The sequence below is a fragment of the Sceloporus occidentalis genome, unplaced genomic scaffold, assembly GCF_023333645.1.
Source record: "Sceloporus occidentalis isolate IW3139 unplaced genomic scaffold, rSceOcc1.0.p SCAF_3, whole genome shotgun sequence".
In the NCBI taxonomy this organism is placed as follows: domain Eukaryota; kingdom Metazoa; phylum Chordata; class Lepidosauria; order Squamata; family Phrynosomatidae; genus Sceloporus; species Sceloporus occidentalis.
Window position 1 is genome coordinate 206,746,037 of NW_028316983.1, and position 16,780 is coordinate 206,762,816.

A 16,780-nucleotide genomic window follows, 5' to 3' on the forward strand; every position below is an offset into this window, starting at 1 on the left:
ATTTAAAGCTCTCCCAGGGAGAATTTTGACCTATGTTTGAGATTCCACAAAACATATTTTGAGAGTTTCAGAAAACCATGTTGTTATTAAAACAACCACAAAATGGGAACAGCCTTTTAGCTTTCTAACAGTTAAGAATATGGTATTGCTTGCTGATAACAAGAAGAATGTGTTTTCAAAACGTGTGTGTGTGTGTGTGTGTGTATGAAATGGAAACCAGGGAACAGCTACTGCCAGTTGAACAGGGCAGAAGGAGACATAAATATAGGGTATGAACAGAGGGTAATGTGTTATCTTGGAAGAGTGCTTACAATAGGAAGTTCATTGTCCCCTGGTTCAAATAGCCTGGAAAGCCTTGTTGACAACCCCCATGGGTTGAAAATCCTGCTAGTAAATGATAAAACAACTACTTGATCCTGTGTAAGCATTCTGAATTAGCTTGTATCACAGAGACCTGTTTGAGCAACTTTTGTGTCTGTTAATCTCTCACAGCTTTCCCTGTGAGATTTCTCTGTAAAGCAGTAAGTGAAACCTGCAGGTTGAGGAGATGGAACTGCAGCAGTCTCTCATCAGTCCATCACTCTGATCTGTCTAGGTTTGAGTGTCTTTGAAAGTAAATGGCTGGGAGAGAAATGGGATGTTCAAAACTGTCTCCCTTCCAAAGACAGCTGCGGTGGTCTTGGGTGTTGGTGTTGGGAGTCACCTCAGATTGTTGTGCTGCAGAACTTCAATATCCATGCTGAGCCTGCCTTATCAGGAGTTGCTCAGGATTTCATTTTCTCCATGTAATTCTGGACCTTGTTTTCTGTCTGAAGAAACCTCCCACAATGACATTCTCATGGATCATTAGGTGAAAAGGTTTAGTTTCACTTGGCTCAGAACTACTATAACCCCAGTCACTTTGTAAAATCCAAGAAAGCTTAATGGATCTGGATAGTTCCCTGACAGCTGTAGATGATCATTAGTCACCTACATAGTTTGCCCAGCAGACTACTTGGTGAAAGCCCTGGTTGATCTCTGGAATAAAGAAATGGCTAGGACATTTAACACAGTTGCTCCTTACTCTTATCTCTTTCTCTCTTGACTCTCATGGAATTGACCTAAACCATTCCTTTAATAATAAAAAAAGAAGCTTCAGCCAGAATGTAAATGGGCAAATTACAGGGAGTACATGTCTCCTTTATCACAATGGTTTCACTGATTACCAGGCTATTTCCGGGAACAATTCAAAGGGCTGGCTATGACCTGTGAAATACTATATGGCTTGGGACTAGGCTAACTTTATCTTCCCATATTAGCCTACCATATCTGAAATACTCAACAGAGACCCTACACGTGTGCCAAATCCATAGATATATCTGGTGGGAATATGAGGGAGGTCCTTCTCGGTGTTGTTCCCAGACTATAGAACTAACTCCCTAACAAGGTTAGATTGGCTCCTTCCTCAGTGTGCTTCTGTCAGGACATGAAAGCTTTTTATTCCAACAGGCTTTTGGAAACCGTTTCACAAGGAAAAGGCTTTTGTTAGCATGGTGTATTTTTTGAAAGCAAAAATCTTTTGCCTTAATTAATGTTTCAAATTATTTGCCATTCAATCAAAATCAATTTTTGTATCTTTTTCTCTATGCGTATTTTCACTTGATCATTTTTTATTTTGTAAGCTGCTTTTGAGTTAAATCTTTGAGGAGAAAGCAAGGTTTAAAGAAATAAATATACTCTAATCACAGCAACCTACACCTTTTGATAGAGCATGAAGTATGGTAGTCTTTCAGATTCCTATCCCACAAACAATATGAAGAGATTATGCAGAACTGGAATTAGCACCTTTGGATAAAGCTGGAACAGCATGCTGTAGTTGCAGAGGTTTTAAATGCAGACCATTAGCTATATAGAACAGAATAATATTCAGTACCTGATCCCTCACCTGTGTAGGTACTCCAGGTCTCAGAGACAGATTCATATTAGAGACATTGCTGATCTGATTTATCAGTGGCTGGCGGTTCTAGGACAAGTAGGAAAAAAGAGGAAAACAAAATTCAGAACAAGCCACAGCTGAAAGAATTCTGCTTCAACCACAAGTTCTGGTTATACATTGATCCTAAGGAGACCTGAGAATGGATCAGTTCAGATGTAAGACCCAACCAAGGACTGGCGCTATTTGACTACATTTTAGGCTTATATGTTCTCTCCTCCCCATACCTTCCTCTGTGACAATGAACTTTAGTAAGGACTTGCAGTTAACAACTCTGGACGTAACAGCAAACCAAATTTTGCTATGATAAAAGAAATATGGAGAGAATCTGTACATAAAATAATAATAATAATAAGTTTTATTTCTATTTTCCTGCCTCTCCCGACAGATCAAAGTGGGATTACAACAGTATTTTGGACAACAAAATATCTAACATTACAATTTAAAAACAATTAAAAACCATATAATATCAAAATATGATAGTACAATATTAAAATCACAACACATCCTGCGATAAAATTATCTTAATTTTTCCTGAGGTGAAGTTTTCTTCAGATCTTATAGAAGATCAAGGGGGTATGCTTGCCAGAAGGGATGTGTTTTTAGTGCCTTCTTGAAGGCATCTAAAGTTGGGATCAGTCTGATCTCTTCCAGAAGATTGTTCCAGAGTGTGGGAGTCATAGCTGTGTATGCTCTTTGGGAAGTCATTACTAGTCTGACTTTCGTATGAGCTAGTAGATTCTTCCCAGTTGTTCTGAGAGTGTGGGGCGGATTGTACCGGGAGAGGCGTTCCCTCAAGTAACTCGGGCCCAAGCCATATAGGGCTTTAAAGGTGATAACCAACACTTTATACTGCGCCTGGAAGCTAATTGGTAGCCAGTGTAGAGATTTTAATACAGGTGTTATGTGGTATGACCTGGAAGTTCTGGTGACCAATCTGACTGCTGCGTTTTGGACTAGTTGAAGCTTCCGAACTTGGTACAGAGGTAGCCCCCTGTAGAGCACACTGCAGAAGTCTAAACGAGAGATTACCAGTGCATGTACCACAGTTTCAAGGTCCTTTCGGTCCAGGTAGGGACACAGTTGGCGTATCAGCCAAAGCTGGTACCAAGCACTCCTGGCCATTGCATCTACTTGAGATGATAACTGTAGAGATGAATCCAGTACTCCCAAACTGCAAACTTTGTCCTTTAGGGGAAGTGTGACCCCGTCCAGGACTGGGTGGCAAATTTCCCTGCCTGGGCTTGGGGTACCTATCACGAGCATTTCTGTTTTCTCTGGATTCAATCTGAGTTTGTTTTCCCTCATCCAGACCATTACTGACCCTAGGCAGGCATCCAGAGGAGAGATGCCATCCTCAGTCACTGTGTCAATCGGAGACATAGAGAGATAGATCTGGGTGTCATCAGCGTACTGATAATACCGCGCCCCATGTCTCCGGATGATCTCACCCAGCGGCTTCATGTAAATGTTAAACAGCATGGCGCCCTAAAGGACGCCAGATGTCAGCTCTTTTTTGCGAGAGCAGCTGTCCCCCAGCCTCACCATCTGGAATCTACCCGAGAGGTAAGAACGGAACCACTGGAGCGCAGTGCCCCTGATACCTAACTCTCTCAGGCGTTCCAGAAGGATACCATGGTCTATGGTATTGAAGGCCGCTGAGATGTCTCGATCACTTTGCCCAAGAATGGTAATAAAGAGACCGGTCTGTAGTTATTTCTGATCGGGGGTCTAGGGAGGGTTTCTTTAAGAGTGGTTTCACCATCGCTTGTTTCAATGTAGATGGAAATATTCCCTCCTGAAAGGATGCATTTATTATAAGCTGTAAAGATGTTTTTATGCATCACCTCCCTAAACGGTCAACCAAGAAGGGCAAGGATCGAGGGGGTAAGTCGTATTCCTTACGCTTCCAAGGAGCTTGTCCATGTCATCTGTATTTACAAACTCAAGGTGATCCAGTTTAATTTTGTTTACAGAGTCACTGGATATCTCCCTTATTGATTCTGCCAAAACGCCAGTGTCAAGATCAGCCCTTATTTGAGAGATTTGATCAGCGAAGGAATCATTAAAAGTGTCACAGCAGGCTGTAGTGGGTTCTAGTAAAGGGTTCTGGGTGGAAGGTAGTTAACTCCTTAACCACCCTGAACAGCTCTGCTGGACAGGACTCCGCCGATGCAATCCGTGCAGCATAGAACGAATTTTCTGCTGCATCGATTGTCACTCAATAAGAACGCAACATCGTCTCATGGAGTGTCTTATCAGATATGCACTGGTGTTTCCGCCAGCAGCGCTCTAGTCATTGTGCAGCCCACTTCATCTGCTGGAGATCTTCTGTATACCAGGATTTTCTATTCGGAGCGGGCTGGAAAGGACGCTCGGGAGCGACGGTGTCTATTGCCCCGGTCAGACTGTTGTTCCAAGTATTGACCAGGGTTTCGACAGAATCGCCATAGTTCCCAACCTCAGCTCCCTCTAAGGCTTCTTGGAACCTTCTTGGTTCCATCAGCCTTTGAAGGCGGACCATTTTAATAGGTCCTCCACCTATTAAAGGGCATGTTGGAGTGTTCAAGGTTAACATTTCTACATAATGTTTCACATAATGTCACATCATGCTTTGCCATTATGTGAAATGTATGTCTTATATGTGTACCAAGTACAAATCTTTATAGTAGTGTCTATGAATTGGAACAAGGCATAGTTACAAACATAATTAATGTTCCAATTTCCCTCCCCTGTGGCTCTTGAAGCCAAAAAATGAACAAAACAAAGCTAGGGGTGGCTTAATTATTTTTTTTTGGGGGGGGGCCAAACAATGCAGAAGGACCTGTAACCTATTTAAAAGGCAGGATGGGGAATTCACCCTTTTATGCCAGAAAAAAGGCAGTCCAAGGGAGTCAAGCTGCCTGCACCTGGCAAAAACAGCCAGGGGGCCACAATGTCCCATTTAACTCTGAGTTGAGGATTGCTTAGGGCAGGGGTAGGCAACCTGCGGCCCACGGGCTGGATGCGGCCCGACGAGGCCTTGGGACCGGCCCCAGCCTGGTCCTGCCGCCAATTGCCGCCGGGGCCTTTGGGGGGCAATTGTCTATAGAAGCCTCAGAAACATGCATTTATATTAACATTTTTTTAAAAATCAGCAAATTTTTTCACGTGTCCTCCATTTTTTAAAAAAAAGTGTCTTCCATTTGAAAATTTTGTCCTACATTTGTCCTGGTTTATTTATATATTTAATTTTTTAAAAAAATTATTTAATTATTTATTTTTTGGCTTCGGCCCCCCAGTTGTCTGAGGGACAGCAACCCGGCCCCCGGCTCAATAAGGTTGCCTACCCCTGGCTTAGGGGATGGAATTGTCCTTGGTTACTATGATGGATGACCTTTATTAGATTATATGGGGGACTGCCAACCTGTTGCTCCTTCTTAATTTCTCAGCTGCTTTTGATACCAATAACCACTGTGTCTTGGATTGGCTGTCTGAGGCTGAAGTAGGTGCAGTGGATCTGCTCCTGCCTGTAGGGTTAGTTCTAAAAAGTGGCACTGAGGGTTGCTTTCTCTGCCCCATGGCAATTTTAGTCGTGGGAGGGGCAGGGAACAATTTTGGGCCCTGTGCTTTTCGGTATCTACACTGAGATGACAAAAATGAAGGTACATGTGAGAGGAAGGATAGATAAGGATGTGAAGTAAGCTTCTGAAAGATCTATTGAGAGGTAGTCCTCTGGAAAAATGTATGCCTGGGTCGTTGGGAGGCTTTCCATCCAGAACTCCATAACACTTTCGGTCCTAAGCATTTTGGATAAGGGAGACTCAACCTGTATTAGTATTTTATTTGGGAGAAGTACAAAATATTGATGTAAACAAAATAAGAAAGCAGGAGATGATTCCCATAACTCCTCCAATGGCTCTCAATGGCAAACATGTAGCAAACCTAAAGAACAACCATGAAACTATGGCCTGGTACAGATGGGCAGGAAGAGATAGAGATGCTGCCCCTGTCTGCCCCGGATCGTTGCCGCAGCAACCACATGGTTGCAACAGTGATCCACCCCCCAAAATGCAGCTCCTTTTAGCGATGCTGCCAAGGCACCATTGGTGCTCTGGCGCACATTGATGATGTGAGTGCGCACCGTGCGAACGCTGCACTGTGCTTGTATCATCATGATGGGACCCCGTGTAGACAGGAGGCCACCATGATGATGGTGTCTATACAGACTAGGGTTCGGGAGCAAGCGGACACTATATGCTCCCGAACCCTAGAATCCCTTCTGTAAATACCGGGCCCAAAAATAGGTTTTGCTAACTTGAGGGTGGAAGGTTTTTTTTTTCTTTTTCAGCTCTATATACATTTATATACATTAGATATATACAGTATGCCAGCAAGGCTTAGTGTTTTGAGTGTTGAACTACAACTCTGGAGATCACGGTTCAATTCCTAGATGGCCATGAACCCCACTAGGTGACCTTGGGCAAGTCACATGCTCTCAGCCCCAGGGGAAGGCAATGGCAAATCTATTCTGATCAAATCTTGTCAAGAAACCCCATAATAGGTTCACCTTTGGTTCACAATAAGTCAGAAACAACCTGAAGACACACAACAAGAAATATACATTTCTCTCAATTTAATATTTGGCCAGAACTCAGAGATATGCACAGGAATACGGTGGGCTATTTGAAAAAAAGCAAAAGAAATGTGTGACCTACATTGTGGCTTATGTGACCAAAATAGCTATCATTGCACCTTCAAACAAGTGTAAAAGACCTGGATACAGCTGTACTGTACTATCAAGACAACAAAGTTAGTATCTTGTCTCATACTGCTCTTTATTTCAATGTGAAATTGAATATATACAGAGCCTATGTACATCTCTACCACTGTGTGATGGTGAAAGCATATGGACTACCTGCTGTGCTTGAAGTCTATGCTGCAGTTGTAGTCTCAGTTGATTTGGCTGGTTCTGCACTATACCCGCAGGCCTCAAACCAGGCCTGGGCTGCATACGCAGTGCTGCGTAACCTGGTCTCTGAGCCATTGGATGAAAGTTTGGATCCTGAATTGGTGGGTAATTGCCTTGGGCCATTTGAGCCTGAGATGCATACTGCTGTGTGAAAACAGGTGCCTTTTGTTCCAGGATAATGTTTGATTCCTGACTTGCGAATGGCTCTGGATCTACAGCTTGGCTCTGCTGAAAAAGACAAAAAACATATATGTTAATATAGAAGACTGAACATTTAGAATTACTATGTGCAAAGACTAAAACAACTATTTGATATACACAGTTGTACTGTGCACAAGAGGAAAACATTATGTGAATGAGCTGTGATGTAGGACTTACGCACCTTCCCTCCCATCTCTTTTGTAGCTTATGGAAATCAGAAGAAAATACAGTTTGATTCTAGCCTGTTCTAATCAACCATAGTTTAGACAAACCACAGTTCTTGAGTTCAAACATCACAGACTGTGGATTGTTTAAACTCTGAATTTAAAGATTCCTCAGCTGTGGAAGAGCAAAAGAGCAGAGCCAGATATTCCTATCACAGGAAATCACCTATTACTTTTGTCTGAACTAGCCACTCCCCATCTTACTTTTGTCAGATCTTTGATCTTGGCTACGATTTCTGCAGAGCCAAATGACTATAGAAGACAAATAATTAGACTCAATATGTTTTGATTTTTACTTCAAAGCAGGTGCAGAGGGCCCCAAAATTGATCAGTGGCAGGGCTTAGAGATAGTGCACACAATTCCCACAATGCCATTTCACATCTACAATTAACATAGCTATTGGTTCTGTTAGTAGATAAACACATAAATCTTTGAGTAAGATTTAATGCTGTCATTCTGCTGATGCAACGGCTACCACCAGCAAGGTAAGCACAGACTCTATATAGCTGAGGGCAGGTTTTGTAGCCAGAGTTATGGATTTTGATATGACCTGTGGATAAGTTTGGGGGTAAAATTTAGGGCATGTAACAAAGGATCTAAAGGATGAAGCAAAGGAAAGTAATGCCAAAGAACTTACAAAATTCCAGCAAGAATAATTGTTTGTGCTCATCTTAATGACTGGAGGGATGGGAGGGAGAGGGGTCAGTGCTTCCAGGACAGACTACACTCTTTTCTTTCCCTAGGGGATGGTTCATTGACTCGTGGATAAGCTGACCCAGGTTTTTGGGGGTCAATTTTTTGACTATAATTTCTACACTTATACATGAGTATATACAGTATGATGCAGCAGTGAGGTTGGCAAAAATCCTATTATGCCTCTAGCTTGTCATACTCAATATGTTGCCTAGCAGCATTATTCTGTATTGAGGAGCTTGTTTGGATTGATCTGAGAAAGATCAGGAATGGAACTCCTGCCTACCTACTGTGAAAAACCTGTCACACACTTAATAAAAAGTTGTTTGTATTTGCTCAGAACCTGAAGCCACACTTACCAGAGTTTGGAGAAGTGTTTGCTGCACAAACTGATCAGGTTTTAAGGGGATCAGTTCGAGTTGTTGTGGCCTGAATATGTGGGCAAGATGCTTAAATCAGTCTGTCTCTTTGCATGTAAGCTTGACCACTAGGTTCTAGCAGAGCAGGAAAGGGATGGGCTTCAGGGGTTTGCAAAATTCCTCATTCTGTCTGTGGGAAGTGCCTACTTTCTTGAAAGAGGCTATAGCACCCCCTCTCCTGAAGAGGGCCTCCATGGACCTAGGATATTCAAGAATTATTGTCCTACTGTTAAATCCCCTTTCTGGGCAAGATACTTAAGACTGTAGTGCGTGGACAACTTCAAATTTTGCTGTAACAACAATCTACTTGGGGGAAACACAGGGGAGTGGTAGACTGTTGATCTTTCTGGTGCTCTCAGCAGCTTTTGATACCATTGATCCATGGTATCTTGTACTGATTTTTCAGGATGGGAATAGGAGGCACCAGGTCACAGTGGTTCTGCTCATATCAACGGGGCAAAATCCAGAGGATGGCACTGGGGTATGGCTCCATGACTATTTAGCAATGGGGTGTTGCTGGGCTCCATACCATCCCCAATACTATTTAACGACTATATAAAGTTGCTTGATGTAATCCATGGGTGTTTGGAGATTGGGTGCCATCAGAATTCTCAGGTATATTTCTCCTTACCATGAGTGTTAGTTGGGGCTGTATAGCTGCTGGACCATTGCCTGGGCACTCAACTGGGGTGTATGAGGGGCCACTAAACAGAAGGTGAATCCTGATTTAAGGTGAAGACTGTGGACTGGTGGGTTTTGGAATTTGTAAATAACTTTGTCCTAGACAAGGATATGCTCCCCTTGAAGGAACAGGTGTGTAACTTAGGAACATTTCTGGATTCATCTTTGTTACTGGTGGGCTGTGGTCCTAACTGCTTTGGGTAAGCTTTGACAAGTCCTGCATCTATGACCTTCTTGAGTGGGATAACCTAGCTAATGCACTGGTAACCTCCTGATTGCTGTAATATCCCTACGTGGAGCTGCTCTTAAATGTGACGTGAAAGTTGTGATTAGTGCAAAACGTAGCAGCTAAACTGTGGACTGTAACAATATACAGACATAATGTAACACCAGTCTTAAAGGCTTTGTACTGGTTTCTGCTATCTTTCTAGTCTGAATTCAAGATGCTGGTTATGACACTGGGATGGCTTGGGACTTTGCCTAAAGACTGATGTCTGCTTTGGGCCTTTCCTCATGTCCCACTAGTGGGAGTAATATGCTGTGGGATGACATGAAAAGGCCTTCTTGGTTGTGGCACACCAACTGTGGAATACCCTCTTCTTGGAGGCCTAATTGCTGCCAACACCAGCTTCATTTTGATGCAAAGTAAAAACAGGACTATTTCCTAAAGCCTGTATGGTCCAGATGAGTTACTTCAAAATGTCTGTGTACAGTGGACCCTTCCCGTTTGTGGGGGTTCAGTTCCCCCTCTCCCGTGAATGGGAAAAAGCATAGATGGTCACAGCCCATATTATTCAATAGATGGTGATGAATCTGCATCCGTATCAGTGTGTCTGCATCACAAGCCCCCATTGAATATAGATTGTATGTCTCTGGCAGGATTTAATGTTTTGAATTGACTGTATCTGCAAAGGGCCATATAAAATTTATGACACTATACAAATAAACAATGACAATGATGGTAATAATAATAATAATAATAATAATAATAATAATAATAATAATAATAATAATAATAATGGGGTGTGGCAATCCACAAGTGGTCACATCTGTGGATCAATAGCCTGGCAATGCAGCAGATCCACTGTTTATGGTTTTTAAAGCGTTTCAACCTTTTAAGCCTGGTTGAAACATGCTAAATTATTTAATATACTTCTGATCTGTTTAAGTTGTTTTTTTATTGTTTAATTTGTTTTAATCTCCTTAAATTGATTTCACTTGTATGCTGCCCAGAGATCTCATAATACAGGGCAAGATACAAATGTTTAACAAACAAATAAACAAAATATGACCAGTAGAGCTGCTTCTATAGAATTGAGCTGAGGGTGCAATTTCTTCAAAATCTGCAAAGCTGATTTTGGCCACAGATAGCTGATGAGGTGAAGGTGGCAAAAAAGTCCTGTTACAATGGTGGATACCCATTACATCTATAATTTTTATACCTCCACCAGAGAGTTAATACCAGTCTTTTGGGGAAGTGAGAATTTTGAGTGGGGAAAATGGGTAACATGCAGCAGTGTTGTTTTGCTTAGATGTGGATCCAGATTATCTGAAAGACCTTATCTTTCTATATGAACTTTGCTGAATCCTGAGATTTTTTTTTGAGGAAGGCTTTCTTTTGACTTCACCACCTTCAGAGCAATATTTAGTGAAGACAAAGGAGAGAACTGTTTTGGTGACTCCTTCTAGACTGTAGGAGGATAAAGTTGGCCTCTTTTTGTTCCCTTTCCATGGACAGGCAAAGGCCTTATATTTGCTTCATTTGCTAACTGGATGCTGTGGATGGGTTTTTAATGGGGATGTGAATCCTCTATTACCCATCCCCATTTGTTATGTTTTAAAACCTGTAAACCAATTTTTAACTCGGTGCTATTCTAATATGATAATTATTATTTAATGTTATGACTGATTTTAGCTGTATTGTTTTAACTCCATGGATTCATTATTCACAGATTCAACCATACATGGCTTGAAATATATAAAAACCAAAAGCAAATCTTGATTTTGCCATTTTATCTATGGAACACCACTTTACTAATGCCACTGTATATAATGGGACTTTAGCATCCATGGATTTGGTTTCCATGGGCGGTACCAACAGTCCACTGTATTCTGTTTTAACCAATGTTGTAAGCTGCCTTGGGAGTTGCATGCAAGAAAGGAGATAGATAGATAGATAGATAGATAGATAGATAGATAGATAGATAGATAGAAGAAAGATTTGGATACTATTCTATCCTCCAGTTACTTTTAAATAAAAATGTAATCATTGGGAAACTTAATATGGATGTCCTAAATAAAAGGTAGCTTGTTCCTCAAATCATAAAGCATTTAAAGTCATATGACAAAACTTTATATAATACTTCAGACTGTTTTGCTGATAGGGAAAACTCACAAAAATGTTGCTGAACCCTTCTGTCCACTATGATACACACTACTGAAATACTTTACCAGAGATATTTTCAAAAAGTCTTAAAAACAGTCAAAACATTTAGTAGCAAATTTACCTGGCTGACTAGTTCTGGTATCCCAAGAGCTCTGTCAATTTCTTCAAGACCATCAAAATTTCTTAGTGCCATATAAAGCTGGTCAAGAAGGGCTCCCTCATCACTTGGAGATTCCGATGCAGGATGCTGGCATAGCAAGTCATCTGGAGAGGTCCCAAATGGTTGCCTACATAGAAAAATAGATAGCAATTGAAACTCAGCCTGACTCAGCTGACTCCTACATATACCCACACACACAGGTATGTATATATTCATTCTAGAGCAAATAAATTTAGAATGCTTGAAGGTAGAATGATAAAAGTGTTAGGCAGAAGAGAGGTGAACATCTCTCACTCTCATTTTTCTGATGCAGATTGCATTTTCATACTATGTTCAGTAGTAATTAGTATCGCAGAACCTCCAGCATACATCAGAGCTTTCACTTAGATTGTTCTGCTTGTTATTTTTATGTATGGTTAATTGTTAATTTTAAATTTAATTTAAATTTAGATTTTAAAGTTAATGCTGGGTTTGTAGCATCGTTTTGAACAAGTTTCGTTGAGTAGTAAGGCACGACTGAAATAATATATTTTTAAAAATCATTTTAACAAGATTGTTCCTAGATGGATAGCCTCACATTTAAGTAAGACATAGGTGTAACATTCAGCAGCCTAATTTAAATAAAATCAGACTGACTCCATTTCATTGTATTCCTCTCTCTGGACCCATGTATGACACAATATTAATCTCTATCTTCCTATGTATGACACAGTTTCTGTACATGAAAAGGATGATCCTCAGCTTGCAGTCCTTTATTCCAAAATAAAAGCAGGTCAAAACTAAATACCACATGACAACAGTTGCTAACAGGAACTTCCTCTGCATATTTATGTCAATAAATCACACTGATTTTTTAAAAAATATCTCTTATGATAAAGCTAAGTGCCTGTTAGGAGTACGCAAAATCAGTGCTGTCAGTACCCTGAGAAGATTTATAAAAGATCACAGCACAGACTCTAAGTTTACAAACAATACAGGGCTGAGAAGCAGCCAGAGAGACTATTTCTCTCCTTGTGACAGGATTGAAATGACTGAGATCAGCAGAAGCTTTAAAGCTGAAGCTTTATTGATATAAATCAGTAAAGACATTTAGTCATTTGTTCATCCCGCTTGATCTTAAATAGGTCAAGTAAAACAGCCATTAGGCCACAATGAAGCAATCTTCTTTAGACCTTTCCAGCAAAGAGTAATGCAAGTAAAGTGCTTCTGGTTCCTTTTTACTAGTTTGTTTATTTATTTAGAAAACCATTTCTATCTTGCCTTTAGGCCAAACATAAGGTCCCAAATCAACTCAAACTCAAAAAATAAACATTAAAACAGAATGTAGTATGAGTAACAATATAAAAGAACAAAGGCTATACAAGTTCTCAGTAAACATGTGGCCACTAGTTAATTATGCCAAGGAATGATTTGAGTATATACATATTATGACTAAGAAAATATTAAAAAAACATGGTAAAATATTATTGGACACAAGGGCAATAATGTGAACAAAATTTCAACCAACTTACTTTAACACATTGCTCCCAACAATTTAGACATAATGAGCACAAGTTATTCATGTTATTTTGCAGTTTTAGAAATGATGGCAGGAATCCTATATCAACCTACACCTAAGTACTTAACAAAGTAACTTCTCCTGGCCTGAATATAAAATGGTTACCTAACCATAACTGCTTTGTATTCACTGTCACTATTGAGTCACTATTTTGACACTATTGCCACAATTGTAACTCATCCTCCAACATACTGTTCTGGTGTAGGCTGCATGAGGAAAAGGAAGTCCATTCTGCTGAATGGGGGCAGGATAAGACTAGGAAGAATTAGTTAAGTACTTAGTTAAGTACTTGCTGATACAGGATTCCAGACCTTAATTTTTAAAGGTAAATTCTAAGACTTCGTATTTTACAGAAATATGTGTTTATCCTTTCAGTATTAAAATATAAGCTTTATTCATTTTCTGTGTTCCTTTTTATATCAAATTGCTTTTCAAACTTAACATTTATAAGAATGTTAACGGTGTAGACCATCCTCAATATTACACGATTGAGATATATTAAACTATTAAGTATTATGTCCAGAATCCAAAAAAGGAGGCTCCACTCTTGGAGCTCTTCCTGTCAGTGAACCAGGAAGGAGATAATCCCCCACTTTCTGCACGCCTCAGGAGATTGGGAAACCAACTGGAGCTTGGTTCTGGTTAACATAAAAGGCATCTTGGGAAGGGGAACAGGTTTCCATCAGGTTGGTGGTTGAGTATCAATGCCATAAAAGTTCTAGCTCTCTTATTTATATTAAAATAAATATTTCATCCATTTGTTTGAGCCAAACACAAAATGACAAGTAGAATATTTTTATCACCATTAAAATTTCTAGTAAACTTGCACTTACATACGAGAAAAAAAATCATATAATACAGCCTATGAAGGGCATGTTCAAGAACAGTGCAACTGTACCAATTACATTAGTCTAGAGAGCAGTGGTACTCAAAGTGTACTAGTGCCATTCACAAGCTAACTGTCACTGCCTCCTGTGGCATTTTCAGGAAAAAACAACTGTAGCATAGGGTACAAATATGGCATTGTCCCCTAGCACACGGGGGAAAAACTGCTGGTCCCCTACATCAGATAGTTTGAGAGGCACTAATCTAGATTATTCTAAATATACAATTCCCCACCACCAAACACACGTGTTCAGGTGAGAGGGCTTACACCTACATTTTTCCAGTAAACCCATTTTAATAAGTCTTAAGACTTAAATGTATCTATTCAACAGACGCCATAGTTGTGAAACTGTACAGAGGAGAAAGTCTACTGGGATATAATGCACAGACAGAATGAATGAATGATTTCCAAAGATACACTCACAACTGAATGTGAACAACTTACCGGTTCTGATTGCTAAAGGATGCTTGATCGATGGGCAAGATACTTTCTGGCCATGGAGCAGTCTGATTGGGAGGGGCCTGTGACTGGGTATACTGGGGACCTCCCATATTCATCTCTAGCTCAGAAGCCCCTGTGGGAGGAAAAGAAATGCAAATAAAATTAAAATGGAATCAATGACACTATTTTCAGGTGGACAATGTGTTTGCTACAATGCCCTTTGCTTAAACACCTGGCTGAGATCCTGCATCAGGAGATGTAGCTACGGAGACTATCTCGTGATGCTGCCACCAAAAGAGCTACCTTTATAGCTGTGCAGCCCCCACCCCAACACAGCCATTTTCATGTTGTGTAGAAAATAGGGGCATGAATGTCCATGTCCAGCTCTTTTCCAGTAGGTGGATGCACTATGACAGGCTTTTGCACATTACAGCATGCCCAGCAACTGGAAGAGTTGAACATGTCTCTCCTGATGTCTCTGCTCTACTCTCCAGCAACACAGAAAGGTCTATTTTGGCATGGGAGGTGAACTGCTTAAAAGGTAGGTTTTCAGAGGACTTTACTTGTACAACAACTGTAGCAATGAACTACAATGGTGTGAGTCAGGCTTACTCCACTCAAAATCATGACCAGGATGCCAACTGGTATTTACACTTATTTCTAATATAAATGAATATCTCCACATATGGGTATGACTAGTTAGAGTCCACTGTTGCCATTTGGACCAATTAACTGTACATCTACTAAAGGAAACACATATCTGCCTCCACACAAAGTACATTTCTAGGACTAATCTTATCTGTTGCATTGTCAAAGTCTTACTTTCTGAATGGCTGTATCTGCATCTAATTACACCCAGATGTCATTACCTTCCAACTGCCACTGTGTAAAACTCAATAAAAGCAGCACATACTACAATTAGACTTCAACTTACCCATATTCATAACTTGAGACTGAAGCATCTGCCTTGGACCAGGTTGACTGTTAGGTCTCAAAGGAAGGCTGGATGTTGGGTTACGTATCATACCCCCTTGTATTGGCCTGTTCATGGCACTTGTTGTCGCAGCACAAGTCACCCTCACAGCAGCACCTTGGGACCCCCAGTCTCCTGATGGCATATTAGGCCGAGGAGGATTACCACCAATCATTCCTATGAAAACAAAGATAAAAAACTGTATCTTCAGCAGAGCATTAAGTCTGAGGTTTGATGGAGAACTCATAACAATAAAATTGTAAGAAAGGAAAACAATCAAGGAGAACTATTTTCTTCAGCAAAATTTAGTGAATTGTTTTTTTAAAGTACAGTATTAAATTAAATGGTATTTCTGATGCAGTATCTCCTTCCATTTTCTCTAATATTCTCTTCAGATTATAGGTAAATCAATTTTATATAAAACAATTATGCACTTGAGAAAGTCTAAGAGCAGACAGAGGTCATTACTTAATCCTGCACAGGTGACTGGTATGATATGTGCAATGTGTGAGAAATATTTATGTTGGTAAAGAAATACATTTTCTCAGATATTAATCCAGTGGCAGATAGCTGCATTTTCCAGAGACTTCCATAATCAGATTGAATTTACAAGACTTTTGAAGGATTTTTATTCTTTGGAGGGAACCTTCAGTGTAATACTTAGAAGGCCTACTCAGAAATAAATCCCACAGATTTGAAAGCAAACTTATTTTTAGCTATAACAAAACCAGAATCAAGTCATAGTACATGAAGTCACATGAAGCATTGTAAAAGAAAGCACTGTTCTAGTTCTCTATACCTGGGCTATTGTTCCCTAGGTTTCCTTGATTTCCTATCATTCCTTGACTGCCCATCATTCCAGGCTGAGGTATCACTGAATATGGACTGTTGTTTCTTATGGGTGTAAAAGTTCCAGCACCTGATGTGTTCTGCAATGTGATATCAAGTTGCAAATTCTGGTTTGGTAACATCCTTCCCAACTGTGCTTGCCTTGTATTGGTAAAAGCTAAATAAGTAGAAATAGGGTTGGGGAAGAGGATGGGAGAGAAAAATATTTAAGAGACTTGACAATTACATCATATAAATAAAAGTACAATCTAATGGTTTTAAAACAACAGCAATGATAGCAACTATAATTCTGATCACATTTCATAACACTGTAATATTGCTTATGTTCTTGAATGTGTGTGTGAGAGAGCAGGGACGTAGCTAGGATTTTAGAAGGGGGGGGGGG

The 16,780-nt window shown here is 40.3% G+C and overlaps 1 protein-coding gene across 8 annotated transcripts in view; it reads right to left on the reverse strand.

Annotated features, from left to right (window-relative positions):
- The window catches only part of NCOA2 (nuclear receptor coactivator 2), a 196,237-nt gene that overhangs the window by 8,430 nt on the left and 171,027 nt on the right, over positions 1–16,780 (reverse strand). For 5 of the 8 annotated variants that reach the window (XM_089517431.1, XM_089517433.1, XM_089517432.1 and 2 more), the window contains 6 exons: positions 16,346–16,552; positions 15,508–15,723; positions 14,577–14,706; positions 11,650–11,815; positions 6,870–7,151; positions 1,913–2,002 (listed from right to left, as the gene is read on the reverse strand). In XM_089517431.1, the coding sequence (XP_089373557.1) occupies positions 1,913–2,002; positions 6,870–7,151; positions 11,650–11,815; positions 14,577–14,706; positions 15,508–15,723; positions 16,346–16,552 (1,091 nt within the window). The remainder of the gene's footprint in view (positions 1–1,912; positions 2,003–6,869; positions 7,152–11,649; positions 11,816–14,576; positions 14,707–15,507; positions 15,724–16,345; positions 16,553–16,780) is intronic. The other 3 variants (XM_089517437.1, XM_089517435.1, XM_089517436.1) reach the window with 3 other exon arrangements.